Source organism: Branchiostoma lanceolatum, chromosome 10, assembly GCF_035083965.1.
Source record: "Branchiostoma lanceolatum isolate klBraLanc5 chromosome 10, klBraLanc5.hap2, whole genome shotgun sequence".
NCBI lineage: Eukaryota > Metazoa > Chordata > Leptocardii > Amphioxiformes > Branchiostomatidae > Branchiostoma > Branchiostoma lanceolatum.
In genome coordinates this window covers 17985230-18012979 of record NC_089731.1, presented here as the reverse complement: position 1 = coordinate 18012979, position 27750 = coordinate 17985230, and the positions used below count along the sequence as shown (strand labels likewise).

The 27750-nt window shown below is 41.0% G+C and overlaps 2 protein-coding genes across 2 annotated transcripts; both read right to left on the bottom strand.

The window, feature by feature from the left end:
- Positions 1–10304: 10304 nt before the first annotated feature.
- On the bottom strand, positions 10305–18035 carry LOC136443034 (polyunsaturated fatty acid 5-lipoxygenase-like). The gene is made up of 9 exons (XM_066440084.1): positions 17780–18035; positions 17176–17339; positions 16557–16698; positions 15569–15832; positions 14975–15335; positions 14110–14279; positions 13746–13923; positions 12326–12476; positions 10305–11529 (listed from the first exon to the last, which is right to left on the bottom strand). The coding sequence occupies exons 1-9, from the start codon at positions 18033–18035 to the stop codon at positions 11362–11364; spliced, it is 1854 nt and encodes a 617-aa protein (XP_066296181.1). The 3' UTR covers positions 10305–11361.
- Positions 18036–20122: 2087 nt separating this feature from the next.
- LOC136443033 (uncharacterized) lies at positions 20123–23832 on the bottom strand. The gene is made up of 5 exons (XM_066440083.1): positions 23800–23832; positions 23303–23455; positions 22780–22932; positions 21324–21402; positions 20123–20343 (listed from the first exon to the last, which is right to left on the bottom strand). Exons 1-5 carry the CDS (start codon positions 23830–23832, stop codon positions 20123–20125), a joined length of 639 nt encoding a protein of 212 aa, XP_066296180.1.
- Positions 23833–27750: the final 3918 nt, after the last annotated feature.

Sequence of the window (27750 nt, the reverse complement as noted above, 5' to 3'; positions counted from 1 at the left end):
TGGATGTATTTTTGCAGAATATTCAATTCGTAGCCCTATGGGCCTTCATTTGGCCTGGTTTCCTGAACCTGTGGACGTGGTCTTCTTGCATTCGACCACGATCCCGTCTGTTGACATGAAAGAAATGAAAGTCAAATCCAGCTTCGTCCGTGAAATAAAGCTGTCCAGGGTGAGTTTTAGCTTTCAGAGTTAGTCGATCTTCAGCTAGCCTCCTGCAGATTGGAGTGTCCTGCAGATGAATTAAGGCAAGGAGGTTAAATACACCTGTCAGCTCCTGCTGCATGTTGTGCACCACCACCACACCCCGCCAGCACGCTGATCCCGCACACCAGGGCGGGCAGGACGCCGACCAGCGGCCCGACTAACACGGAGAGACGGTCCCGACGGGTCGGTCCACCGGACTGCTTCTCCTCAGCCATGTTCTCTTACTTTCTAGGCTGATTACCCACGATACTGTAGTATGTTAAAGTCGCTCTGAATTTTGGATACTTCTCGCTGTCTCACAAGGAAGTTAACTGTCGAAGAAAAACGTTTTACGTACTTACTTGAATGTAATTGGTTCAGTTTCATTACTTCCTGTAAGCTGATATATTTACACGCTTTGCACAAGCATCATCACCCAGAATAACACGAAACTGGGAAAAAACTTCTTGTTGATATCATAATAATCCCAACTTCTCATTGGTCAGAAGCCTTCCACTTCACGTGACCGACAACTTACCTTGAAATGTGTGTGTGTGTGTGTGTGTGTGTGTGTGTGTGTGTGTGTGTGTGTGTGTGTGTGTGTGTGTGTGTGTGTGTGTGTGTCTCAGCGATTTTTCAGATGCGTCAGAAGCTGGCGTAAACTTGGGATCGTCACTCGTTCTTAGCTTCTGAAGTTTCAGAATATTGCCGGAGATAACAGATATAAATACCAACATTAAGATCCATCCGCGACCTCTCGAGTTAAGCTGTTCACAAACCAACAAACAAACAGATGCACAGACAGACGCACAGTATGTATGTACCACTACCACTCAATATTTGATTACTATGTAGACAACAGACTTTTTATTGCTTTAGCGTTTTCAGACCTATCCTAGCAAATATACCCCTCGGCAAAGGTAGAAATGCATGTATTAATGTCAGAGCACATTTGCTGCCATGGTTCAGACTGGTTCTGCATATTTCTATTCTCAAAGATGCCTTAACCTCATGGATCAAAAGCGTCATCTAGCAATGTTTATGAGCACTGCAATAGTTAGGCGTCATGCTATTGAGGGCATTACATGTAATTGTACATTGTAAAAAGTACATGCAATAATTTATAAATACACGTATACACGTTTATTATTATTTCAACAAGAGACGACCCGCTTGATCGATGAAATACTGTAGATGTGTTTAGAGGCCAGTCACAAAAACTGAAAAAGAAGAAAACATAACGATTTGTCAACTTCAGCGAACAGGTGTGTTTGTTTGTCTAACAGTTTGTGGTGCTCAGTATCAAGACAAGGTATGATTGTGCAGAATTTTCTACTTTCCATGGAGTAACATTATAATTGATCAAAAACGTGGCATGCATGATTTGCCCAGGTACTGTTAAGTACATGCAACGTTTGGAAATACGCGTATTCACGTGACGTCATCACCCTTGCCCTCCGTGAGCGGCCATTTTGGGGTCCTACCCTGCAGCGAAGTTTCTCGGTGTCCAGCGGTCTCTATATTTCCAAGGAGTACGAAGTTGTCTGAACGCTGTTTTATTATGCAAGGAGTCTCCAGCCTCACATCCTTTTCGCTACAAAAATCCAATTTCACCTACTGGAAATGACCCATTATCGACGAGCGAGGAAAGGTTTTCCCCAGCCTACACTGAGCATGGCCGCTAAGTAGAGCCGGCGGAGTCCATTGATTTTGTATTCAGTTGGTTCTGGAAACGACTGTTTACAGAGTACGCATAAAATCAGTTCACAGCATACAAGTGTTCCAAGGCCTGCAGTGTCTTGATAAAACAAAGTGTCGTGAGAAATTTAGTTGACACGGAATACGTTATGATCGGCAAAGTTCGACGTTGAAAGACTCTCAGTTTATGAACGTATCTCAAGAAACGACTACACGGTGCCGCGACTGTGTTACACAACGGGCCTGTAATTTGCTTTTCGACCAGATACAAAGGTTTCCATACACACGTTGATTCTCAACTTCAACTATTTAGATCTGCTGTTTGTATGTCAGAAATCCACTTTTGTTTCAGTCGTTAGTCGATTCGTATGTTCCCGCACTACATGAGAGACGCAAAACCAATCTTACTGTTACCCGATCAGTGTGTGCTTTGTCAGTCCCAATCCAACATCTGACCAGGAGGCAAAACACCATGATTATGAGACAAAACGTTTCGAATGGAGATTGTGAATGGCGTAGAAAACATCTGCCATTTGCCATTTCTACGGAGAGTTTCATAGGGCTCCACTATCAAGTGGACCCCAAAATGGCCGACAGTGCTCGTTGCTAGGGGGAGGGTCACGTGACTGAATACGCCCTATACCGACGATAAACAAACTGTTTTTATGTTTGATGTATGGCATTAGCATGAAGTTCCGTCTTACAGATGTAGTGTCTAGCACACTGGATAGGTGTATTTGTCTGTCTTACACGTGCGGTGCCAAGCATCGAGGACAGGTGTGTTTGTGTGTCTTACAAATGTGTGTCCAGCAAAACAAGGACATGTCCGTTTGTATGTTTTACCGGTATTGTGTACAGCACCAAGAATAAACATGTTCGTGCGTAAACAGAGCTCAGCTCCATTTTACTTGCCTGTATTTCATGTTTATCATCATGTCGGTGTGGTCGCTAGTATTTGTCCGTTTTTTTAATGTGTGCAGGTTTCCTTGTTCATTTGAAAAGCGTCCAGCACCAAGGACAGGTCTAATATTTTTAGTCATGAGACTATATATAGCACCTTTATGCTCATAGATCAAAGGCGTCGTCTGGCAATCTTTACCAGTACTGCAAGTTTCTATTTCATTCTCATGGATCAAAAGAGTCGCCTTGCGATGTTAATTAGAACTGCACGCCTATGCCTTAAGCATTGAAGCGTCATGTTGTTACTTCCATCCATATCATGGCACAATCGAGTACACAGTCTAACCAATTTTTCCTGTGCCTTTACCTTGCAAATTTCCCGTAGTTTGGTGTCCAGTCTAGTAGGAACGTTAGCAGTCGCTTCTCAGATGGCTGAGATACACCTTAATATGATGCCTAAGTCTACTGACCGCTACAATAGCTTCAGAGTTCACTGTGCTTGATGGAACAATTTTACATACTATCTACCTGCGACTGACTGAGGTAAACTCATCTAACCCTGTCGTACCATGAAACGTGAAATCTAGATTTGTGTCCACGGCCTTATTTATTCAAACTATTGCACCCGCTTCTTCTTAAACGTACGACGTACGGCATAATAGTCGCCGAGAAACAACAGTTTGAAGGTAAATAGTGCGACGTAAGTTAAGGGAGCTTAATGCGTCGTCTTGTTGAAAAATACTAAGCTGTTTACAAACAATAGTTATATAAACACACTATCCGAACGATAGACGACCCGCTAATCATGTTTGCTATATGCCAGAAGTATGAATATCCGTACGTCCCCGGATGGTGTGTTTGATTAGTTTTCAGCACCAAGGGCAGGTCCCTTACATGTGTCTGGTGTGATTGACTATTAAATGTACGAGAAACTAGAAACTGTTCCGTCAGTAAAATGTATATTCTGCTACAACGCCTTAACATGTATGTTCATGGGTCAAGAGCGCACCTGGCAATCTTGGCTAGAACTGCAAGCATGAACTCTGAAAAGGGCAGTTCTAGCCAGGATTGCCAGGCGACGCTTTTGATCCATGAGGATGAAACCTTTGAAAGTAGAAAATTGCAGTACCGGCGAGAATTGTGATAAAAAGGTGCTTAAGCAGACGTTATACTTTTCACTTATGGCAGACGTTTTTATTACTAGTCTATCAGATTAAAACAGTTGCTAAACCCAATCAAGGGACCAGACTTACTGCCAAACACTTCTAATTGGATAGTGGCACCAAGGGCTGGTCCATTTCTTCTGTGTATCAACTGGTATGATTGACTATTACAAGTAAGAAACTCACGAGAAACTAGAAACTGTTGTCGTCGATGAAACGTATCTTCTGCAATAACGCCTTTACATGTATGTTCATGGATCAAAAGCGCGCCTGGCAATCCTTGCTAGAACTGCAAGCATCAATTGTCAAAAAAGCAGTTCTAGCAAGGATTGCCAGGCGACGCTTTTGATCCATGAGGATGGAGTACATTTGAAAGTAGAGAATTAATGTACCGGCAAGGATTGCAATAAAGATGTGCTTAAGCATCGTGTGTTTGATTAGATTTTTAGCACTAAGCTTTAAGGGCAGGTCCCTTGCTGGTGTTTTAATCAACTGGTGTGATTGACTGTTCAAAGCAAGAAACTCACCATAAACTAGAAACTGTTGTCGTCAGTGAAATATATCTTCTGCTATAACGCCTTTACATGTATGTTCATCGATCAAAAGGGCACCTGGCAATCCTGACTAGAACGGCAAGAATGAAGCTGTCAAAAAGGCAGTTCTAGCCAGGATTGCCAGGCGACGCTTTTGATCCATGAGCATGAAACCTTTGAAAGTAGAAAATTCCAGTACCGGCGAGGATTGTAATTGAAGGTGCTTAAGAAAAAGTTATACTTTTCATTCATGACAGACGTTTTTATTACTAGCCTATTAGATTAAAACAGTTGTCAAACCCAATCAAGGGACCAGACTTGAGTGTCAAACACTTCTAATTGGATGGTGCCACCAAGGGCAGGTCCCATGCTTGTCTGTATCAACTGGTGCGATCGACTATTAAAAGTAAGAAACTCACGAGAAACTAGAAACTGTTGTCGTCGATGAAACGTATCTTCTGCAATAACGCCTTTACATGTATGTTCATGGATCAAAAGCGCGCCTGGCAATCCTTGCTAGAACTGCAAGCATCAATTTTCCAAAAAAAGCAGTTCTAGCAAGGATTGCCAGGCGACACTTTTGATCCATGAGGATGGAGTACATTTGAAAGTAGAGAATTAATGTACCGGCAAGGATTGCAATCAAAATGTGCTTAAGCATCGTGTGTTTGATTAGATTTTTAGCACCAAGCTTAAAGGGCAGGTCTCTTGCTGGCGCTTTAATCAACTGGTGTGATTGACTATTAAAAGCAAGAAACTCACCATAAACTAAAAACTGTTGTCGTCAGTGAAATGTATCAACAAAATCTATAACGCATTTACATGTATGTTCATGGATCAAAAGCGCGCCTGGTAATCCTGACTAGAACTGCAAGCATGAACTGACAAAAAGGCAGTTCTAGCCAGGATTGCCAGGCGACGCTTTTGATCCATGAGGATGAAGCCTTTGAAAGTAGAAACCTACCTTACCGGCGAGGATTGTAATGAAAAGGTGCTTAAGAAAAAGTCATCCTTTTGAATTATGACAATTTTCGTTTACTAGTCTATTAGATCAAAATAGTTGTCCACACCCAATCAAGGGACCAGTCCCTAGTGCCAAACACTTATAAATGTGAATTTGGATAGTGACATTTAGGGCAGGTCTATGCTTGTGTTTTATCAACTGGTGTGATTGACTAGTAAACGTACGAGAAACTAGAAACTGTTTCGCCTTTACATGTACGTTCATGGTTCAAAAGTGCACCCGGCAATCTTGGATAGAACTGCAAGCACGAACCTTTTGAAAAGAAAGCAGTTCTAGCCAGGATTGCCAGGCGACGCTTTTGATCCATGAGGATGAAGCCTTTGAAAGTAGAAAATTGCAGTACCGGCAAGGATTGTAATAAAAAGGTGCTTAAGAGGAAGTTATACTTTTCACTTATGACAGAAGTTTTTCTTACTAGTCTATTAGATGAAAACAGTTGTTCACACCCAGTGATTGACTATCAAAAGTAAGTAACTCACTAGAAACTAGAAACTGTTGTCGTCAATAAAATTATCTTCAGCTATAACGTGTTTACAATTATGTTATGCGTCAAAAGCGCGCCTGGCAATCCTTGATAGAACTGCAGGTCTCTATTGTCAATAAATCAGTTCTAGCAAGGATTGCCAGGCGACGCTTTTGATCCATGAGGATGAAACCTTTGAAAGTAGAAAATTGCAGTACCGGCAAGGATTGTAATAAAAAGGTGTGATTAAGCAGAAGTTATACTTTTCACTTATGTCTGACGTTTCTACAATGTATTACTAGTCTGTTAGATTAAAACAGTTGCCAAACCCAATCAAGGGACCAGACTTTAGTGCCGAACACTTATAACTGGATGGTAGCACCAAGGGCAGGTCTCTTGCTTGTATGATTGACTACTAAAAGTAAGAAACTCGCGAGACACTAGAAACTGTTGTCGTCAATGAAATGTATCTTCTTCTATAACGCCTTTACATGTATGTTCATGGATCAAAAGTGCACCTGGCAATCTTGGCTAGAACTGGAAGCATAAACTCTCAAAAAGGCAGTTCTAGCGAGGATTGTCAGGCGACGCTTTTGATCCATGAGGATGAATCCTTTGAAAGTAGAAAATTGCAGTACCGGCGAGGATTGTTATAAAAAGGTGCTTAAGCAGAAGTAATACTTTTCACTTATGACAGACGTTTTTCTTACTAGTACATTAGATTAAAACAGTTGTCCACACCCAATCAAGGGACCAGTCGTTAGTGCCAAACACTTATTACTGTGAATTTGAATAGTGTTCAACATAAAAAGCGACCATACCTGTCCTAAATGCTACACACCCGTGAGACATACAGACACACCTGTTCTTGGTACTTAAAACCGCCAAACACAAACTTGTCCTTGATACTGCGATGAACACCACACCTGTCAAATACACAAACTCACCTGTCCGTGGAGCTGAAGTAGACTTCTCGTTATTCCCGGTTTCTGTCATTAGCTTTCTCCATCTTTGGTGACATGTCTGGCGTCAGGGATTCCCATGACACGACCCGGGATGTACATATAGAACACAACACGGTGGATTCTGTATCGCCCGAGGTACCGGCGCGACCACGGGAGGGAAGGCCGGGACCGAGGGTGATGTGGAATACACCGTGTTTTAACGTCTATACCATGTTCCATCAGGTATGACATAAAATGGATACCATCACTTTCCATTTATTGTAAGCAGTTCGACAATCGTTTATCGTCGGTACAGAATGCATAGATTTTCAAATCGTTGAATGTGTAAAGTTCCTTTTTAACAGGACATTACTTCAACGCAAGTTAGTGCAGTTCCATCGAGCAATGCTAGGGAACGCTTTCGATCCATGAGAACGACTCACTCTTTTGTTGCAATACTACTAATAAGAGCTAGGTGACGCTTTTGATTCATGATAGTTTAAACCTCCTTGGTAGAGTTCAGCGCTTTGTGAGAGATTTGATCTATATAAGTGCCTTAGCCATTTCGTACTACCACATCAAGATTAAATAACTACATGTTAACACAGTCCCCTTTATTACTTGTCACATTGGATTGTTACATCGATAGAGATGTCATTGTTGGTTTGATTTATTACTCTGCATGTACTACTATGATTGGTGCATTACTATGCAGGATGCATACTATGTATGTTTTGCTATAAATGGTATATCAAAAACATGTTGATATTGGTCAATGTTATAAAAAATGCATCATTTTTCTGGGCGTTTCTCTAATTTGATTTTTAGTTGACCATTCCCACACAACCAACCGTATCTAACGTGTAATCTGGTAGACTTCATTTGCCCTTCCCCCGCCCTCACCGTCCTTTTTACAATCTGTGGAAGGTCCGTACTTGACGTAGGTGTTCTGCGCATCCGCAGAACCGGCACACCAGCCGTATATCTTCTGTTTAAGCACCGTTTTATATCGCAATCCTTGCCGGTACTGCAATTTTCTACTTTCAAAGGTGCTTCATCCTCATGGATCAAAAGCGTCGCCTGGCAATCCTGGGTAGAACTGTTTTTTTTTTCCACAATTTTATGGTTGCAGTTCTTGCAAGGATTGCAAGGCGCGCTTTTGATCCATGAAAATACATGTAAACGCATTACAGCAGAATATACATTTCACTGACGACATCAGTTTCTAGTTTCTAGTGAGTTTCTTACTTTTAATAGTAAATCACACCAGTTGATAACACACAAGGAAAGGACCTTCCCTTGGTGCTGAAAACTAATAAAACACACGACACGGAGACGTACTACTGCCATGTAGCAAACATAGTTAGCAGGTCGTCTATCGCCAGGATAGTCTGTTTCTTAAGTGTTGTTTGCAAATAGCTTGGTGTGTTTTCAACAAGACGACGCTTTAATTATAAATTTCGGTAACTTACTTAGCACGATTTACCTACGGCTGTATTCTCTGCGACTATAACACCGTTTGTCGTACTTTTGAGATGAAACACAAACGCCATGGTTCATCGTACGATAGGGTTAGCTGAGTTTACATGAGTCAGTCGCAGGTAAATCGCAAATGAATCACATATAAAGTTACTCCGTCAAGCACAGACAGTGAACAGTGAAGCAATTGTAGTGGCCAGTACACTTAGGCATCCTTAAGATGTATCTCAGCCGTCTAAGGAGCGACTGCTAACGTTCCTACTATAGACTGGACACCAAACTACGGTAAAACGTTGAAGGGGAAGACCCAGGAAAAATTGGTTAGACTGTGTACTTAATTGTGCCATGATGTGCATGGGAAGTAACAGCATAACGCTTCAATACATAAAGCATAAAGCGAAGGCATGCAGTTCGAATCAACATTGCCTCTTTTGGTCCATGAGAATGAAGTCGAAACTTGCAGTACTGGTAAGGGTTGCCAGACGACGCCTTTGATCCATGAGCATAAAGGTGCTCTATATATAGTCTCATGACTAAAATATTATACCTGTCCTTGGTGCTGGACGCTTTTCAAATGAACAAGGAAACCTGCACAAATTAAAAACAAACACACATACAAGCGACCACACGAACATCACGATAAACAAAAATGCACGCAAGTAAAATGGAGCTAATCTCTGTTCACGTACAAACATATCTATTCTCGGTGCTGGCCCAATACATGTAAAACATACAAACAGACATGTCCTTGTTTTGCTTGACACACACTTCTAAGACACAAAACGCATTTGTCCTCCGTGCTTGACACCGCACGTGTAAGACGCACACATACACCTATCCAGGTTGCTAGACACTACACCTTTAAGACGGAAATTCATGCTTATTCATTTATCAAACTTAAAAAAAAGGTTAGTTTTCGTCTGTATAGTATAACGTGTACTTTCAAACGTTACATATACTCAGCACAATTTTTTCAGGGCGAATCATTGCAGGCCACGTTATTACTCCTTTTTTCTTGTTTCACTACAGCTAATCTTAAAGGTTTGTGAGTAATTATAAGCGTAATATATGTGTTCACAAAATTCAGATTCATGTCGACATTTCCACATAGAAGCTGTTCAATCAACAAAACATAAGAGAAAACCGATTCGTTTATGAGATGCCGCGTATATCTTTAGATATAATAAACGTTAACTTAAGAATAACAACACAAAAAGAACGTCTACAATTTAAATACTGAATATATTCAGGATATCATGTGATCTGATTTAAAAATGCTTTTCGTTAAGGTGTGGGATAAGTTTCTAGGGTGAAGGATATTTGAATTTTTCTAACTCGTGTTTGGCGCTTTTGTCAATAAAGGCTACTACCACATTTCAATGCTGATTATGAAAACAGCACTTGCAAACACCGTAGTCATCATAGGATGAGATTCAATCAAAATGGCAAGATGAAAGCCCTTAATGGAATCCCCTTGAATAAAAACTGACATCTAATCGGCTGCAAAATATTATCAAATGAATTCATTTCGCCGAAACCTTCGCTTAACATTGTGTATGTATGTATGTGAGTGTGTGAGTGTGTTGCATGATTCGGCCTGTATAATTGAAGGAGATATCGATGGATTGTAATGATATCTAGTATGGCGGTAGGTCTATCTTGAATGGTCTGTTGCTTGCTTGGTACTGCAACGGAATTTCTTTTCTCGATATTGGTTTCTTGAGATACCATTATATTGATAGTTTGTGACAGATAGCTCTTGACGTAAGAAAAGAAATGTTACATGTTCAAAATACAGTACCGGCATTCTAGTAGCTTGTTCTAAAAGGGCGAATATTTTTCCATCCACCGTTATTTCATGTCACGTAAACGCTAACACCGATTGATATTTATTCTACGTAAACAAGATTTCGCAACTCGAATTTTAAGCCAATTTTATTCCTCCCTTATGACATATTCAAAATTAATTGTTGTCTATCATTAATTTTTCAGACTCAAAAATGCATGACAAATTTCCTGGCAAAAAATGAGTTTACTGGCATAACACTCTGTGAAACTATAACGTCATGTCATGTTATGTCATGTTATGATAATATAGCAATCTGTCAGAGCTTCGTATTGGTTGAACAATTGAAATCATGTTTGTGCTTTTAATGTAACAATACATTATGGTAGTTGAAAAAAAAGCTGCTAAAAATCCAATGCCTGAATTCTAGCAACGCTCATGGAGAGTAACTGGTAATCATTAAAGTCATTCTGTTCCTACAGAAACGAGAACATGGCGTTTACAAACATCTTCTTTAGAGCTTAGAGTGAGATCATTTTCTTTTTTTCTTTTTTCGTGCAATCAGATCTTGATAATATCAACACAAGAAATTCTATTCAGAAGCATTTCTTTTGCCTCCGGTGCCGAACAGAACTGTAATGCGTTATCACCGTTTTGCAAAGCATATCGTTATGTTAAAGTTGTAGTAGTTGTCATTCAGCTGACAAGTATTCTTTCTACCTTAAACAAGAATTATAAGCAAGAAAATTACCTTTCAAACATTAAGAGCCTTGACGTACGTAGGGCAATCACAAAACTCAGAATTGGCTGTCATAAATTAAGTATAGAAACGGGGAGATTTCAAAAACTTCCTATCGACCAGAGTGTTTGTCCATTTTGTCCAGAGGTATTCACTTTTTGATTGTATGTCCCAAATATTTTGATATACGTAATTTACTATACTCAATGCTATCGTCGGATTTAGCAGGATGTATCTCAATGGACTTGAATAGCAAATTTAAGTACATAATGACATGTGACAACCCCTGCATGGTCCTCTAATGATTGTAAAATTCCATTGTCATCCCATACTACTACACCATATTGTATAAGATAGACTGTTTAGCCTAATAGAATGTTATCTATGTGCCATTGAATGCCATACTTTGTACCCTGTACAATTGTTGTGCAATAAAGTTATTATCATAACTAGATGTCAATGCTCATGGCAACGTTCTCAGGATCCAAATAGGTGTAGGGGACCTTTCCTTCCGCCTTCAGCTGGTCGTTACGAGACTTGATCTCCTTGGAGAGGTCCACGAGCTGCTTGTTGAACTTCTCATGGACATCTGGGTACACATCCTTCATGGCATCCACCTGAAAAAAGTATAATTTGTTTAGTTAGATCACGTGCAATGTCTATGCATAGGCAAAGAAATGATATACAAACTAATCACCGAAGATGGTGGGTACAACAAAAAGATTTGCACAGGTCCTCCCCTCACTAAGCAAAACTAAGCGACATGAACTATCTTTCATGCAGCGTGCTCTGAAGTTATTGTCCAAGAACCATCTCTAGCTGTTGCGAGCTTTTATATTGTCATGGTTTTTGATCGGTTCCCAGCAAATTTTGATGAAGACCACGAACGTCCATAGTTCAAATTGTATAGGTTATAATGAAGATATAACTTATATTGATTGCTGTAGTTGTTTTTAACTCTAATGTCCTCTGTATCCTTAGAGCAATTTTACTGTAAGTTTCAACATATTTTATGTGGCTTTGTACATTTGTTACATTTACATGCATGTTGTTATCAATTAAACTGAAACTGAAACGGAAAGATGATATGGAAACCACATCTCCGTGGAGGTTCACGTAATAACAAAAACCATAACAAGACCGTGAAGCAAATTATTCAAAATACTAACATTTTTTTTTGTTCTAAAGAACACATCGTTTGCGGTTGATTAGAACAAGAAACCATAAGATATAAAGTTACCGTATAATGCATCGATGTTGTAAGTTACCGTATAATGCATCGCCACTATAAACTCAGCTGGTAGGCTGAATCAAGCAGATAAAACGTTCAAAAAAAAAAAAAAAAGTTTTTAACTAATACAACGATATAATGTGAAATGATGTTGATCTTATTGTTGCATAGCACAATCTTACCCCGGTGATAGCAGTCTGTGACGGCATAGACAGCATGTACGACAGTAGGACCTGAAGACCCGTGTTCATTTCATTGGGTAGGGCATCAAGTAGAGCGGACTCCAACATGTCATTCGGTCCGTCAGGCATTGGTGCCGACAGCTGTGCCGGCCTGGGAGAAGTGTGTTGTGTTCATGAATACCAGAGAACCCCATGTGTTTTTCATAGTTTACTGGTCACTATTATAGAATAACTTTATTGCACAGCAATTGTACAAGGTACAAAGTATGGCATTCACTGGTACATAGATAACATTCTATTAGGCTAATCAATCTATCTTATACAATATGGTGTAGTAGTATGGGATGACAATGGGATTTTACAATCATTGGAGGAGTTTCTAACGTCTAGACATTCTTTGATATATTTCCCATTCCCAATGTATTATATACGAAGGACTCCTCTGTCAGTAAAATTGTTCTGTGGTAACGTGGTTGTGGTTCTCACGTCGTAAAATGCCAAGAAAGAATTACATTAATCCATCGGCTTCTGAATGGCACGAGTCTTGATATTTGGTAATCTTTTGATATTAATTGAAGAAACGATAGAAAGTTAATGTAGGAAGAGGGGAATTTCATTTTACGCTCTCTTTTCATTTTCACGATGATCAATTTAGATAAAGGATCAACCAAGATAATTAACTCGCAAAAACAAATTGAGTACCTATGATGAAAGCTCATCTGTCTTGGTAGTAATCATAATGCATTGCTGAACTTTCTTCCAACACTAAGGTATATTCACGGATCAAATTTTCAACGACCACTGTTGCCACATTCAGGATCAATTGGGCGATATAAATTTCACCAATTGCTGACGTCACGTACCCGTAAAGACACGTGTCAATAAAGTCACATGTTTGCAGCTCTCGCGAGTTTAACTTCGGAAGTGATTGGTCATTATTGATACTGAAGAAGGCGACAGTGGTCGTTGAAAATTTGAATCGTGAATACCTTAGTGTTGGAATAAAGTTTAGCATTGTAAATACTGTACGTCCAAAGCGGTGGAAGACGAAACCCATTTTATTTCCAATTGTCCACTTAACCATGACAAAAGGACCGAAGTGTTTAAACAAGTTATCACGAAATACCCCTACTTTAACACTTTCATGGATGAACAAAAAGCTACTTTTCTCTTGAATTCACAGAACCCACAAATTCTAGAAACAGTGGGACTTTCGTCTTCCATTGCCTCCAAAAAAAGAAGTCAAACCCAGCTTGTTTAGATATAGCCAAAAGTCGTATTTAGTATTAGTAGCCTATTGTTACAACAAAGTCAGTCACAGTTCATTGACACATGTATGTTTTTCCCTATGTTTATACTATGTATTTGCAATTAGCCCACGGGCCTGAACTTGCAATAAAACTTCTATAAAATTGTGTACCTGTTAGGTATGAAGGAGTAGTAGTCGTACTGCGGGAAGTTGATGGCGGAGTGCTGCGCGCTCACGTTGAAGATGATGTTGGTCAGGCAGTCGATTAGCAGCTGTTTGGTTGAAATCTCGCGAGGAAATCCGTGAAGCTGTCCGGGACCTTCAGCCATCTGGCAAAACGCCTGCAGTGCTGTGGTTTGAAAGAAAGATGTAACCCATCTATTCATTGGTGGTCGTCCTATGCGTACGCAAAGGAGAAAAACACACAGAAGAAAGAAAACAGATCAATTTTGGTCTGAATGAAAAAAAAAAAAAAACGTCGTCTACTTTTCGATCCAATCATCAAATCCTTTGTTGAATTTTAATTTTTACGAACCTTTGTCAGCTGCCACAGCCTGGTCACCTGCGTACGCCTGGTCAACCATCCCCGTCACGTACGTCTTGTAGATGTTCCAAAGTTTGAAGCCGTCGTCACGGTAAAGGTAGTTTTTCAAACCATCAGAACCAGCTTCGTCAAAACCACGACGTTTCAGCTCCTCAGGAAAACTGTCGTTAGGGTAAAAGATGTTGACTAAATTGTGCATTATCAATTACATGATTCAATTCAATTGTTTGCACGGTTTATTACATCATCTCTATTGCACTGATAACTAGAGTTCGGCGACCTCATCCCCCCATGACATGTTCAGGACTTTTGTAAATCTAATGCAAATGACTCACACATTTACATAATTCATACATGCTGATGTTCACTTTCAACCTACTTATACATATCACGAGTATAAGATTCCCATCATTTTGTACTAATTATGCGAATCAGATCCTTATTTGCATGTTTGGTATCTTTTCCTTCGTGACCATACCATGTCCAGAACACGAGATATCAAGTTCCGCTGCAATACCATTGGAAGCCGCTAGGAGGCCCAAAATTTTATCTGTAACAGTTTTTGTCACACCCTACTAACACACTTAAGATGAAAGCAATCCATCAAGCTGTTCTTGAGTTATCTTGTTTACAGACAGACAGACACACAGACATACACACGCTGCTGAAAATATAACATCCATGACATTTCATAGAGGTAAAAATACTCGACAACATATTTGAGACACACGTACACTTACAACATGATTGGGGGGGGGGGGATGTTATAGGTAGGTCCCTTCGTAGATTAAGCTCTAGGTGCACCTTCATTCAAGAGCCTTAAGAACGTTAATATAAAATATTTAAAAAAACTTACGCCATGTCCATGAAGTTGTATTTGCGCCACTCATTGATGAACATGACGAGCCCTCCCACGGTGGAAGTAGCGAACATCGGGTCGGTGATTGGGAAGATCCTGGAGACGAGGGAGTGGCGGGCCAGGTAGTTGATGCCGATGGTGTCCTTGAAGTGCGGCAGCAGCAGGCGGTGGATGGGGTGGTCTGGTGGCAGGTGGGTGTGCAGGGACACCGCGATCGGCTCCATGGCGAGATGAGTGTAGCCCAGATGGTACAGGAACTGGTGCACGTTGTTGTCAGCTGACACCACGTGCATCTTGGCGAACATGTACTTGTTGGGGTGGGTCTTGGCCGTCTCTGGTGAGTACACCTCATTCTTACCTAGGGATTACAAGATGAAACGCTAATGCTTTACATTTACAAGCGTAGGTTTAGTTTTAAGGAAAGCAGGATATATATCTAAAGAAACTTAAAAAATCTGTCTTGTTGACTCATGCACATTGTTACCGAGTAATCTTGATAAATGTCGCAATGGCAACGAGTTTACAAGTGCAGAAAAAAGGAATCTTTCGATAGCAAGATAGACAGATGTGCAAAGTGAACCTGAACCGTACCCTTATTTCTTGTGAGTTGGATACCCAGCAGATTGAGACCAGTCATCCCATCTTGGAGTTCTTCATTGTACATGAGCAGAATGGGCGCGTAGAAGAATTTGCCCGGAGTAGCAGGAACACCGAGCATGGGTGCGTAGTCCACGATGAAGAGCCTGTTCTCTTCCATGAGCTGCAGGGTGGTCTTGCCTTGTCCTTTCAGACCGAGCATTTCTGCTGGGATCCGGCTCTGGTCCTTACACACGGTCACCAGCATGGGGTTGATGCCTGAAGTTGGACATGATATCACAGTATTTTAAAACTGAGAAAACTGTAGGTCCTTTACAGCTAATTGTATGTGTATGACTTTATTAGAATAGACTTTTTGAGACAAAATTTAGAGGAAAGCATGAGAAATAAAAGGTTGAAAAATAAAGATTCCACAAGTACATAGGTAATGGGGTGATACAATCTTAGGTAATATAAAAAAATACCAACACATTTTTTGTCGTAAAAAGATACATTTTCACTAGGGGTGGGTACCGGTACAAAAAATTCAGGTCTCGTCCAGTTCCAGAGGGTCAGGTCCAGGTACGGACCTGTACCTGTACCTGTACCTGATTATAGTAGTGTCACAGTAATCATATTTTGGAGAGCGAGGCACACGTAAACGTCTCCAAACGTCATGTCTGGAACGATATAATTTCTTAGGTTTGCACTTTGTTTCAAAATTACAACTATACTCTCCTCGCCGTCTGTTTACTCATCCTTTAAGTGTTTCTAGATATGATTCACAGCTAACGTCTTCGAAAACGACTCTGTTTTGTATTTTCTCAGACCAGTTATGTGGCCGCCTGCTGGTAGCCTGGTACTATGAATTTTCTAATCGGTCCATAGGACGGTCTACTGATTTTTTACGGACCGTTTTTTTTAAAGAAATACCGGTTTTGTACCGGTACCGTTACCCACCCCTAATTTTCACGATTGATGCATGTAAACTAATCGTACGAACCCTGAAGATACTGCCGGCAGAACTCCGCGTCACTCTGCCATTCTTCAATCAGCCTCTCGTTAGCAGGAAGGTAGCCGCTGAAGTTGGCCTTCCATGGATCCCAGATTCCCTTGACTTGCGCCAGACGGACCATGATCTGGGCCTGCGTTAAAAAGCACACAGTACAATTTGTCAATTAACATTGAGTGTAGGAAAGCAGTTCACACGAGCTGGAAGGATGTAAGGAGTCTGCTGACCGAGCCTGCTGGGCCAAACTAACTGTCTCATGTGTCGGACACGGGAGCCCCTATGTCCAAGTATTACGTGATTAAGTATTGCTTAGTAGTAAAGAATCTACATGTGTTGTGTTCTACTGTACTTTCAAATGTGTTTTGTAGCCCCCCCCCCCATTACAAATACAAAAAAAGTATTGCCTTATTTGAATCCTTACGTTTAAAAAAGCTCAAATACTGTAATGCATCGCTTGTTCTCTCCTTATCAAACAAAGTACAAAAAGTTTAAATGTTTATTGAACCAGTTAGTATTAAATTCGATTGTATGCCAGTTTCAATTGTCTAAGAAAAAAGCTTCAAGTGTCTATTTTAATGATACTCAGAATGCTTAATGTAGATTAAAGGACCTGGGACCCGATAAACTCCATGAGACGTTGCATCAGTCGGCCAGTTTTAACCGGGGTGAACATCTCTGCGGTGGGCATGGGGACACAGGCTGCCGGCATCTCCTCTAGAGGAACATCAGGATGGCTCCGGAGCCGTTTGGTTTTCTCCAGTTCGTACTTTTGGCCTTTTGGGATAACAGTATCTGGTAAGTCATACTTCATCATCGCCCGTCTCCCGGAAACTGATAGTTGTGTTACAACGAAAATACAGATCCACAAAGACGCATATATAGGTAGATAGATATTTCATAAACGAATGTATATAATATCTATATATCCATATCTATCCATCTATCTATCTATCTATCTATCTATCTATCTATCTATATATATCTATCTATCTATTTATCTATCTATGAATCTATCTATCTATCTATCTAATCTATCTATCAATATTATATCAAGTCTACTTATTTATCAATTTAGATCATTTACTAATTTGAAACCTAAAAGTGGCATTTTTCTTAAAACATGCCACATGTACTATTTTTAGGTAAACTATTGTTAAGATATGCTTTAAAAGATCAAAATATTACTATTGTCAATTCTTATTTGGATAAGATACCTTTTCCAAGGAATGACGTAATGAGGCTGGTGAACTCGTTCCTGATGACCTCCAGTTCGCTTTGGAAGACCGGCGCCATGAAGGGCAGGCTGATCTGCTTGACAAGTTTGTCCCCCTCCTTAATGACCTTGGGTTTCTCGTGCATTTTCAGGTACAGCCGGACGTTCAGCGTCCCTCCTCCCTGTTGCACGTCCAGAGCCATCTTCTTCTCCTTGCCAGACGTCAGCTCGTCCAGGTTGACGTTAGCGGTACCCATGATGTCGTCCTGCCCTACCGTGTCTCGGTCCCTTTCAATAAAAATGTATTATATATAATATGTATAGGGGTGTCCCTGTGGCGTAGTGATCTGCGCTTCTGTTACTTGCCACATCTGGTTCAAATTACTTGGACCAGAAGGCCCGGGTTCAAACCGCTTTGAGTCATACCAAAGACTTTATAAGAATAGTACATACTTCTGAAACGGCATGGAAGTTAAACACACTCCACTGCCAGTGGACTAGCCCCCTGCTGCAGTGATTGCACCACAGTGAGGCCCAGAGCTATGAAACGGAGATGGGCACCGCCCTATACACCTTATGGTGTGGGAGGATTTTAACTAAACTTTAATATAATATATATGGCTCGTCAATCATATCACCGTCTAGACTAGTTATTCGCTAACACGATATTGTTCAGTGATTGTATTCCTCTAAGGCTGGTCTTACCTGACGAGTTTTTTTTTACCTAATGTCTTGCTATGATGCATCTCAGAGCGATAGAAATGATATGTGTCATGCTTAAATAGCACGGCGTACAAAGGCGATCCTTGGTACAATGCGTCTCAGTTATTCTGTTACAGTGCATTGATGAGTGTGGAAATTTATCTTCTCGGCTATGCAGTGTTGCAAGACATGTACAACTAGGAGGCCCATCATCGAACTTGACCTTCCCCTATACGAAACCTACCCATCCACTGAATTTGATGCACAACCATCAACAGCTCCTTGAGTTATCATGTCTACAAACAAATACGCATACATACACAGCCCGGTGCAGTACCGCAGAAAAATGCCAGGTGACCCATTTTTGGACTTGACCGCTGCTTTTACAATCTTTACGTACCCACCAAAATCATGCAGATCCATCAACAGTTCCTCGAGTTATGTTGTCTGCATACAAATACACAAACATGAAAAGTCCGCTGCAGCACTGTAAGAAAATGCCAGGTAAGCCAGTTTTGAACTTGACCTTTGTTTTCACAACTGCTACTGACCTACTAAAAATTACGAAGATCCATCAAAGTTTTCGCGAGTTATGCTCTTGACATACATACAGACCCACTCCACAGCTGGTGTGACCGATAATGTAACCTTCTCGGCGAAGGTAATAAGATCAGCAGTACACAAACTGGGCAATGAATTGTAAAAGCAAAAGGAGAGCTTACATGAGTGTGAAGAAGACATTTCTACTGCGGGATGTCACAGAAAGCTCAAACCGCTCATCCCAGCTTGGATTCTGGGTAGCACGGCAGATCTTTGTAGTCACAGGCTTCCCATCGTTCACGGCAAGAACAATGTAAGGATCAGCATCGCCTGTATTAAAACAATGATTTTGGAGCTCGTAAAATTCTCTCTCTCTCTCACATCTCTTTCATTCACAATATATTCATATACATGTTGTCTACAACAGATACCCGTCATCTCTATCGTAAAAAAAGGGAAAAGAATTAAAATGTTATTGTCTGGAAGTACGGCACTTTTGTTTGTTATGTTGTTTTTTTAAGTAGTAGAATGCATTGTCAGTAGAGTAGGGTAAGTGAGAGAGTGGCACTAAGGTGACACCAAAAGGCAAGACTTATTTGCGTGACAGGATGTACAGTTTAGAGGTGGCAGAACATTTAGCTTAAAATAAGTAAATGACTGTCTGCATCTGGCCAATAGGTCGTAGGCCGTACAGTCCGGCGTTCAGAGTGGTGCAGTCCCAAGCTAGGTAATAATTGCAAAAATACCTCTTGCTAGAAGCGTGTGTGTGTGTGTGTGTGTGTGTGTGTGTTTGTGTGTGTGTGTGTGTGTGTGTGTGTGTGTGTGTGTGTGTGTGTGTGTGTGTGTGATGATTGTAGGTAAGGTAAAATGATTTTACACACGGGTGCACCCTTGTTTAATGAAGGGGGCGTGATACAGCGTTATGATGACAATGATATCAATGCAACCCTTTCCTCGAATGATATAGGAAAGGAAACATGCTGACCCCTATTCAACTAACTGAGCACAACAAGGTGAACAACAACAACAGCAAGTTTATAAGTAAAATGGCCATATAATGCACACAGCTTTACATTAGTTACGATGGTTATTAGGACAGAGGTTAGAATATATGATGCATACACCAGCCGTCAGTCCGCGCCAGATCAGCGGCACTCCCAACAACGACCTCTAGCGTCCCGACCTCGGAGTGGAAGAGCTGCTGGAGTCCGTTGATGCACGCCATGTAGGCTCCCTTCTGGTTGTCCTGGATACGGGACACGGCTAGCGACGTGCTGACGTCAAAGTTGCACTCGAACCTGACCTCGGTCTCCTTCTCTCCAACTGAAAAAAACATTATATGCGCAGCAATGTAGTCATATACCCAAAAACATTTCAATTAGATATCGGTAACCGTTTTCCGCAAAGAAGCGAGGAGTAGTTAATCTCACTTAATACATTTCATTTCTTGTACTAGCTTGACAAATTATACATGCATCTGTAAACTTTTGTTTCGCTGTGATCTGTCCTTAACCCAGTGGGAAGATGATATGTACAATTGAGTCCTCATTTATTCAAAATTTCTAGCATTATCGTATCAGACAGCTTTAATGTAATTAGAACAAAAGACCCTCAAACGGTATGCCTAAACACCTCACCCGACCTCATCCGACCTCACCCGAGTCTAAAATGCAGTGTATGCCGGGCAGGGACATTATTTGACGTTCTGGATACGTTAATTATGCAATTATGAATGCAAAACAAGCAGCAAACACTAAGTATTTACCAGTTTTTATAAGTTACTCCGCTCGTTTCCGAGATAGAAGATTTCTGGCCGCCATATTGGATCATGCCACTGTTGGGGTCTGCATGGGGAAGTTCTTCATACCTTTTTTATTTATTTTGTTCGACAGGACGATAAGACGGTGGGTACTAATTACATTTTCATCACATACCACTCATAGCAACTGTACACAATAACTGTACACAGTATCTGTACACAATAACTGTACTCAAAGTGTTTTTCAGCCTCGAATACACGCACGTAGTGTGTATTCATTGCGCCGGCCGTCTTGACCTCCCGTTACCTATAAAAAATGGTAAATACTTCAAGTTTGATGCTTGTTTTGCATTTATAATTGCATATTTAACGTATCCAGAACATCAAATAATGTCCCTGCTCCGTATTCACTGCATTTTAGACTCGGATGAGGTCGGGTGAGGTCGGATGAGGTCGGGTGAGGTGTTTAGGCATACCCCAACTCAAATCCAGCGCTGTACCTAATTCTATCTATAACAATACACCCAATTGTTCCTTTACTTACGTTCTGTCATAGTGATGGTTGTGTACACGTTGTCCATGGCAACCGGAGGTGGAGGTTCCATAGTCAGGAGGCTGTAGATCTGTTTGGGAAATCGCAGGTCTTAGGTGGTAAGAAAAAATAACATTCTACATACCGATCGAACTATTGTAGAATATAGCACACAGCGATTTCAGCGCTCTAATTGTATCTACATTTCCCACTTGAACAGTATGTTTGGCAGTTGTGTGTCTAGAAATATGACTTGCAATTTTGGTGTCTACTTGTAGTCTAAGAAACCAGTATAGACTGGGGCTCTGTAGAGCTGTACACATAACTGCCAGCCGATGTCTGAAACTGAGTCACAAGCCATTGTTATCAGAACTTGAGTGTCATAACTAGGTGTCCTTTAAGGTATCTTCTTTATGTGTAGCCATACTTTGATTTATAATATCTGTTGTTATTTCAAACATTTAGAGAGTGACTTGTACTTGGTAAACTGCCTCAGCCAGGCCTCCAGTGATGTGACCTGTACGGATGCCAGTAGCATACTCAAGTCTATAGTTTACATTATCTGGCCTTTATATAGTTTTCCTGGGGTCTTTAACAGTGAAAGAACCGTTTTCCATTCGTCACCAATCACAATCTCAACATCTTGCGATGGTTAATTGATTCTCCGCTGCATTCCAGAAGGGGTAATGAACTCTGCTATTGATTTCCTTGAAAGGAAAAATGGCTGATAAAATGTGGTCTCAAACGTAAATAGTTTGAATGAAATTTTTTACACAACCAAGAGATTTATTCCACCGAAGTTTCGGTGACCATATGTCACCTTCTTCAAGGCAATTCTGATTGGTTCACATAGCAATGCAGCACAGGTGTTGCTGCTTATACGTATTAATGAGATGCAATCCCAAGCGCATCGTATTTACATATGTACAATTACAGGGGATGACATCACTATGCGGTCCCAAACGTACAGAAATGTAACACATACACAACTATCTATTAAAAAACAATGCAACGATTATTATCTATTTCTTAAGGATGCGGTCCCAAACCTGACTGAGTCCATATCCCCCCTCATAATGGTTCATGACTGTAGTGGATTTCCTGATCCATACAGCCTCCTTAATCCAAGATTAAGAAGGTGACATATGGTCACCGAAAAGTCTGTGGAATAAATCTCTTGGTTGTGTAAAAAAAAGTCTTTTTATTCAGTGACTTACCAACCTGAAGAAACTATTCACGGACATAGATTAGTTTGTTACCGCTCGTCATGATACATTACACCCTAATGTTGGCAGCTGGCAAGTTCTCGAACCGTTAGCAGGTGAGTGAATTGTAGATTTTGGAATAAAACTTTACTTTCAAACGACTCAAAGGTAATGAAGCAATTGTTGGAATTCAGTGGTGATCTTATATAAAAAAAATCTTCGAATTTTACAATGAAATGCAAAAATTAATGCGGTGGACTCACTTCAACGTGTTTTTTGTCGTCCCTCCATTCCAGCCTCTCCCTGATTTTACTCCTCGTTTTGGATGTCACGAAAGACCGGATACAGCCTTTCACGTCATTTCCGGGTGCCTCGATCTCCATGCTGTCATAGATCTTCCAGTACTCCATACAGTCCTGTAGGAAGGACAATTAAATCATTTCAACCTATTTTGAAAAGGGAATCTTAGGTTTCATGATCCGGTCGTCATTTCAAAAAATCATCAGCTTGTGTAAAGAATAACGATTTATGTATTTCTGTTTTGAATTGAATCCGCCAAAATAAAACTTAATGTGAAAGTAAGACATCAAGTACAAAGAAGAAAATCTTGAGGTAAGACTTTGTAACGACACGGTAGTAAATGAAATACGTATAATCATCATTTTATATGTTTACATAACACATCCCAATCCTTGCCTATGCAGTGCAAAACATACTAATAGTGAATAACAGATTATTTGGGTCTAAGAATAACAAAGGGCAACAAGAATGTCAACATTGACCAACCCGTCCAAAAGGCCGGAAGACCTTCCACACGTCCTCCACAGGTCCCCTGACGGTGCCGCGGGCGACTGTGGCGTACGCCCCCTTTGTGAACACTGGAGGTCTCGTGCCCTTCGCTGATTCCTTTTTGGTAGGCTTCGATTCGCCAAAGGTGTCCTAAAGAGGTAGTAAGTATTGATCTGACCTGAAGGTATCTCTTTAATAAATCAAATTAAACATAGTCAAAGTTACATAGTAGAGAAAGAGAGAGAGAATAAAGAACTAAATACTACATATGTAGGGAGAGAGATAGAAAAATAAATGAATATGCATGCTGATTGATTGAGTGAGTGAGTAATTGATTTACATGTGGATATAGGTATCGATAGGTTTTGTATTCACTTATTGTTATGTGCTGTTGAAAGACACACTTTATATGGTTATTTTATGCAGGATGATTTGTTCTTTCCATAGAGCAAAGTGAGGTAAGAAGACTGGATTTGTTCGCCACCTTAAGCCACTCGATCCTGCTGCCGATAGCTGGGACGAACCATTTCGTGAAGTCCTCCACAGGGACGTCCTTAGCCGGGAGGAAGGAGCAGTCGTACACGACCATGACCTTGTTGGGGTTCACGGCGAAGAACTGCAGCTGTGAGGAAAATTCACGTTTACAGAGACGCACTTTACGACATAGCCTGGGTACCAGACCACCGTGCTCCAGTCGCTAATCCTTCGGCAGGGGAAGCAACTTGCCCCGCCACCACAGATAGTACACGGACCCTAATTACCTAAGCGCGATTGATATTAGAGATCGGCAGCAAAGAGAAACCCGGTGCCCAGTCTATCCCCTACTAGGCTTTCCCTGGCCAAAAGGGGTTTCGCCTCGCATCGCGCGAAGGATCTGGTATCCAGGCTATTTACGACAGCATTACATGAGTAGAATCTTAACTTCAGTTATAAAATGTTTGTGAAGTGTGTAATATGAAAACTGACACCGGAGAGACGCATCTACTATCCCGATTATATCCACCCGGATCCTAGAAGCTGGACGAAGCTGTTTGTGTCTGACATCAAGCGCACCTAGAACCCAGCACCCGGGCCTGGGGCGGGGAGGCAGTCACCCGCCTGGACGTGCTCACAGTCCGCCCATCCCCCAGCCAATGCTTATATGCTGTAGTATTCAAAAAATGCAAAACTATTCAGTTATTTTGCGCCAAAGGACGGTTACGGACAAGAAAAGTATCTCTCAAATATACATAATTTGAACTTCGTAGAGCAACTACAAAGTTAAGAATCTGCAGTCACAAACTTAATGTAGAAGTCGGAAGATAAAACAAGATTCCCCGTGACCAGAGGTTTTGTCCATTCTGTCTAAATATAAGGAGGATGAAAGTGTCTTTATTATAAAATGTTCACGATATGATGATAAACGGACAAAGCTTTCACCTTTCTCTCCGTTTGTTCAAAAGAATTTGATACATCCCATTCGATAGATGGATTCAATTATATTTTAGAGGGAGATAACCCTTACTGTACATAAATAAGCCAATATATCAAACAATGTCTAGACCTTAGATCCAATTGTGTACATGATACGTTGGACTCGACATGACTGGTTATATGTATAGATTTAGTAGACCTTACGAGAGTCGCTGTACTTTTGTTGTGTCAAGAAAGATTTCTATAAAATACAGTGAATGCTAACCATTTTTTTGTCGTTGCTGTTTGTATCTCTACTGTAAGTGGAATACTAATTAGATACGAAGCGTGTAAATTCACCACCTCTCGCCGATACAATGTATGATTTAGATAATAATATTTCACCAGGTTGTATCATTTCAGTCAGTAGGTACCCATGTGAGTAATGAGGCTGTTGTAACGCACCTCCTCGAACACTGGACCCCCATTTTTCGTCTCTTCCGAAAGACGGTGCAGCTCCGACAAGGATACCCTTCCCGGGATTCGATCCGGGGTCTCCCGGATCCAACTAATTGGAAACAGGAGGCTCAACTGCGAAGCCACTACCAATTGAGCTACAGGGACATCCATAATAACTTAGCCCCCTCCTGCAGTGATTGCACCTCAGTGTGGTCCAGGGCTACGATACGGAGATGGGCTCCACCCTATACGCCTTATACTGGGGGGAATTTTAACTGACTTACCCTGCCCCTGTAGTACTTGCAGTGCAGGAAGTCCGGACTGTTGTCTCCCTCATACACGAATAGGTAGTCGCTGGAGTCAGCCCAGGCCAGACGGACATCCAGAGAACGATCCTTGGTGAAGTGGATCGTCCGGCGGAGCCCATTTACAACGGTGCCTAAAATGAGAAAAGGAACACAGGTATCTATCACGTAATCTAGTCGTGTGCATGATATCACTTCATGCTTTTAGCTTCTATGTGGTATTAGAACTCACCCGTAGCCTCGCGTATCCATGTGACGTCATTCCAGTTCCCTACGATGCCCCATATTTTCTCGCGAGAGCAGCCAACATCCAGTTCAAACCGGTGCTTTCCTCCGATCTTTTCACGAACGACGAAGTTAAGAACATCCCGGATGCGAGCCCCCAAAAGGTGAACCTGATGAAATAAAACACACAAACTTCTAGAATGTAGCTAACCCACTTGAATATACATGCATGTAGAGACGTTGTTGTCAAGATCAAAACAAATAGCATCTGTAGTGTTTAGATTCCTTCTTAGCTAGCGTAACGGACTGGGTTTCAGAACTACATCTTGATTGCTACGTACGCGTTTCACAAGATACTGAGTACCACTGACCATGTGGTAGGCGATGTCCTGACGACGTTGCTTCGGGTCTTTAATGGCGGACACAAAGCGGACTGATATGGTCACCTTAGCTGTGGTGGTCCCCTTAATCTAAGAAATAAAAAATATTATTTGATGAGGCAAAGATGAGTTACAAGTTACAGCTTCAATTTAATTTTCATAATGAAACATCTCCTAGGGATTGCAACTTATGCGTGACTTGGCAATTTACACACGAAGATGTTGTTATGAATGAATGATGAATGATTTTATTGGACAACAATTGCATCAGTGGCAATGTATGGCAATTTACAGATAACATAGTTAACAATCTAGTTCTATATAAGAATATTTCTAGTTACTATAAGACTATATCCAGACGAGTGTGATCTACGGCAATTGCAACATGGAACTAAAACAGACTTAGAGTTGTGTTCTAGGCTAATTGTATAGGTAATAATGTATAGCAATTTACAGATAACGTAGTAACAATCTAGATCTATCAAATAAAATTTCTAATTACTATTACGCTACATCACGTGTAATCTACGGTAATTACTACATGGAACTATAGCTAATACTGACATTGTGTTGCGTGTTTCTAGTCTAATTTGCGACTTAACATTTGTCAGTTCTCATTAAGGAATGGTACAGTTTCGTTTTTGCATAGCGTGGTAGATATATTGGCCTAGGTGGATAGATATGGAATCTGGACATGACATAAGTACGTTAAATGTATCGCTATCTGTGTAAGGTAGGGTTATGTTTGACTTACATGTAGTTGATTGCATAAGCACTTGTCTTTCAACATTATATATAAGACATGTTATAAGAAAGTGGTACTCGTCTTCAATACTATCTTGGCATGACGTGTACGTGTTATTTGCCCGGCAATCCTCCCACTGGTTCTCCTAAATGTTTCAACACCCATGCATAAAACCTTGCAAACCCAATCCACAACTATCTAACTGACACTCATCAAACTGCACCAGGCATGCCGGACGCAAGGACAATTTTTAAAAAAGTAACTGGAAATAGGTTCCTAACGTAACAAAAAACTTTAATGATATTGACTTCTCTTGCCTTTATCGTCATCTCGTAGCTCTTGTACAGATCGTTCTGCGCAGCCTCCTGGACCCTCCATGTACGAGTGGAATCGTCCTTCTCCACCAGCTTCATCTCCCGCTGCCCCTCCGCCAGGTCCGTCGGGTCGTAGTAGAAGGAGACCACCGTGCCCACCTCCCCATAGCCTGAATTTAAATAAAGAGAAAACCACCTCTGAAGTTTCAAAGCACAGTCATATAGAGATACATGGTCATACAGGCTCACTGGACAAAGTCCAAATTTCGGACACTGAGCCGGACTTCTTTGCAAGAGGGATCAAGGAAGCCATATACATCAGGGCCTTAGAACCATCCCTCAATAGAGACGGGGGGGGGGGGGGGGGCGCCACAGATTTTCTGCAACTTAGTTATGATCCACTGCTCAACGAGTATCGTGTCTCATCTGCATAAAGTGACGTCATCTCAGCGGTGGATTGTTCATTCCTTGACAAAGACTGGTGCTGTACAGTCGAAAATTTGGGTAAGTCCATTTTTTTTGTGTGTTGGCTATTACAGTTAAAACACTTTGACAACTCCTTGTCCATGGAATAATTTATTTGCCAGAATGCACATTTGTTGATAAGGGTAGGTATACGTACCGG

Excerpts from the sequence above, each read along its gene's own strand:
- LOC136443034 (XM_066440084.1), bottom strand. The coding sequence starts at position 18,035 with ATGGGTACCGCTAACGTCAACCTGGACGAGCTGACGTCTGGCAAGGAG. Across the intron at positions 14,280-14,974 it reads TACAACTTCATGGACATGGC|TTTTCCTGAGGAGCTGAAAC; the intron begins GTAAGTTTTTTT and ends CCCTAACGACAG. Across the intron at positions 13,924-14,109 it reads GGCTGTGGCAGCTGACAAAG|CACTGCAGGCGTTTTGCCAG; the intron begins GTTCGTAAAAAT and ends TTCAAACCACAG.
- LOC136443033 (XM_066440083.1), bottom strand. The coding sequence starts at position 23,832 with ATGGTTCGTCCCAGCTATCGGCAGCAGGATCGA. Across the intron at positions 23,456-23,799 it reads GCTATCGGCAGCAGGATCGA|GACACCTTTGGCGAATCGAA; the intron begins GTGGCTTAAGGT and ends CTACCTCTTTAG. Across the intron at positions 21,403-22,779 it reads ACGACAAAAAACACGTTGAA|ATCTACAGCCTCCTGACTAT; the intron begins GTGAGTCCACCG and ends TTTCCCAAACAG.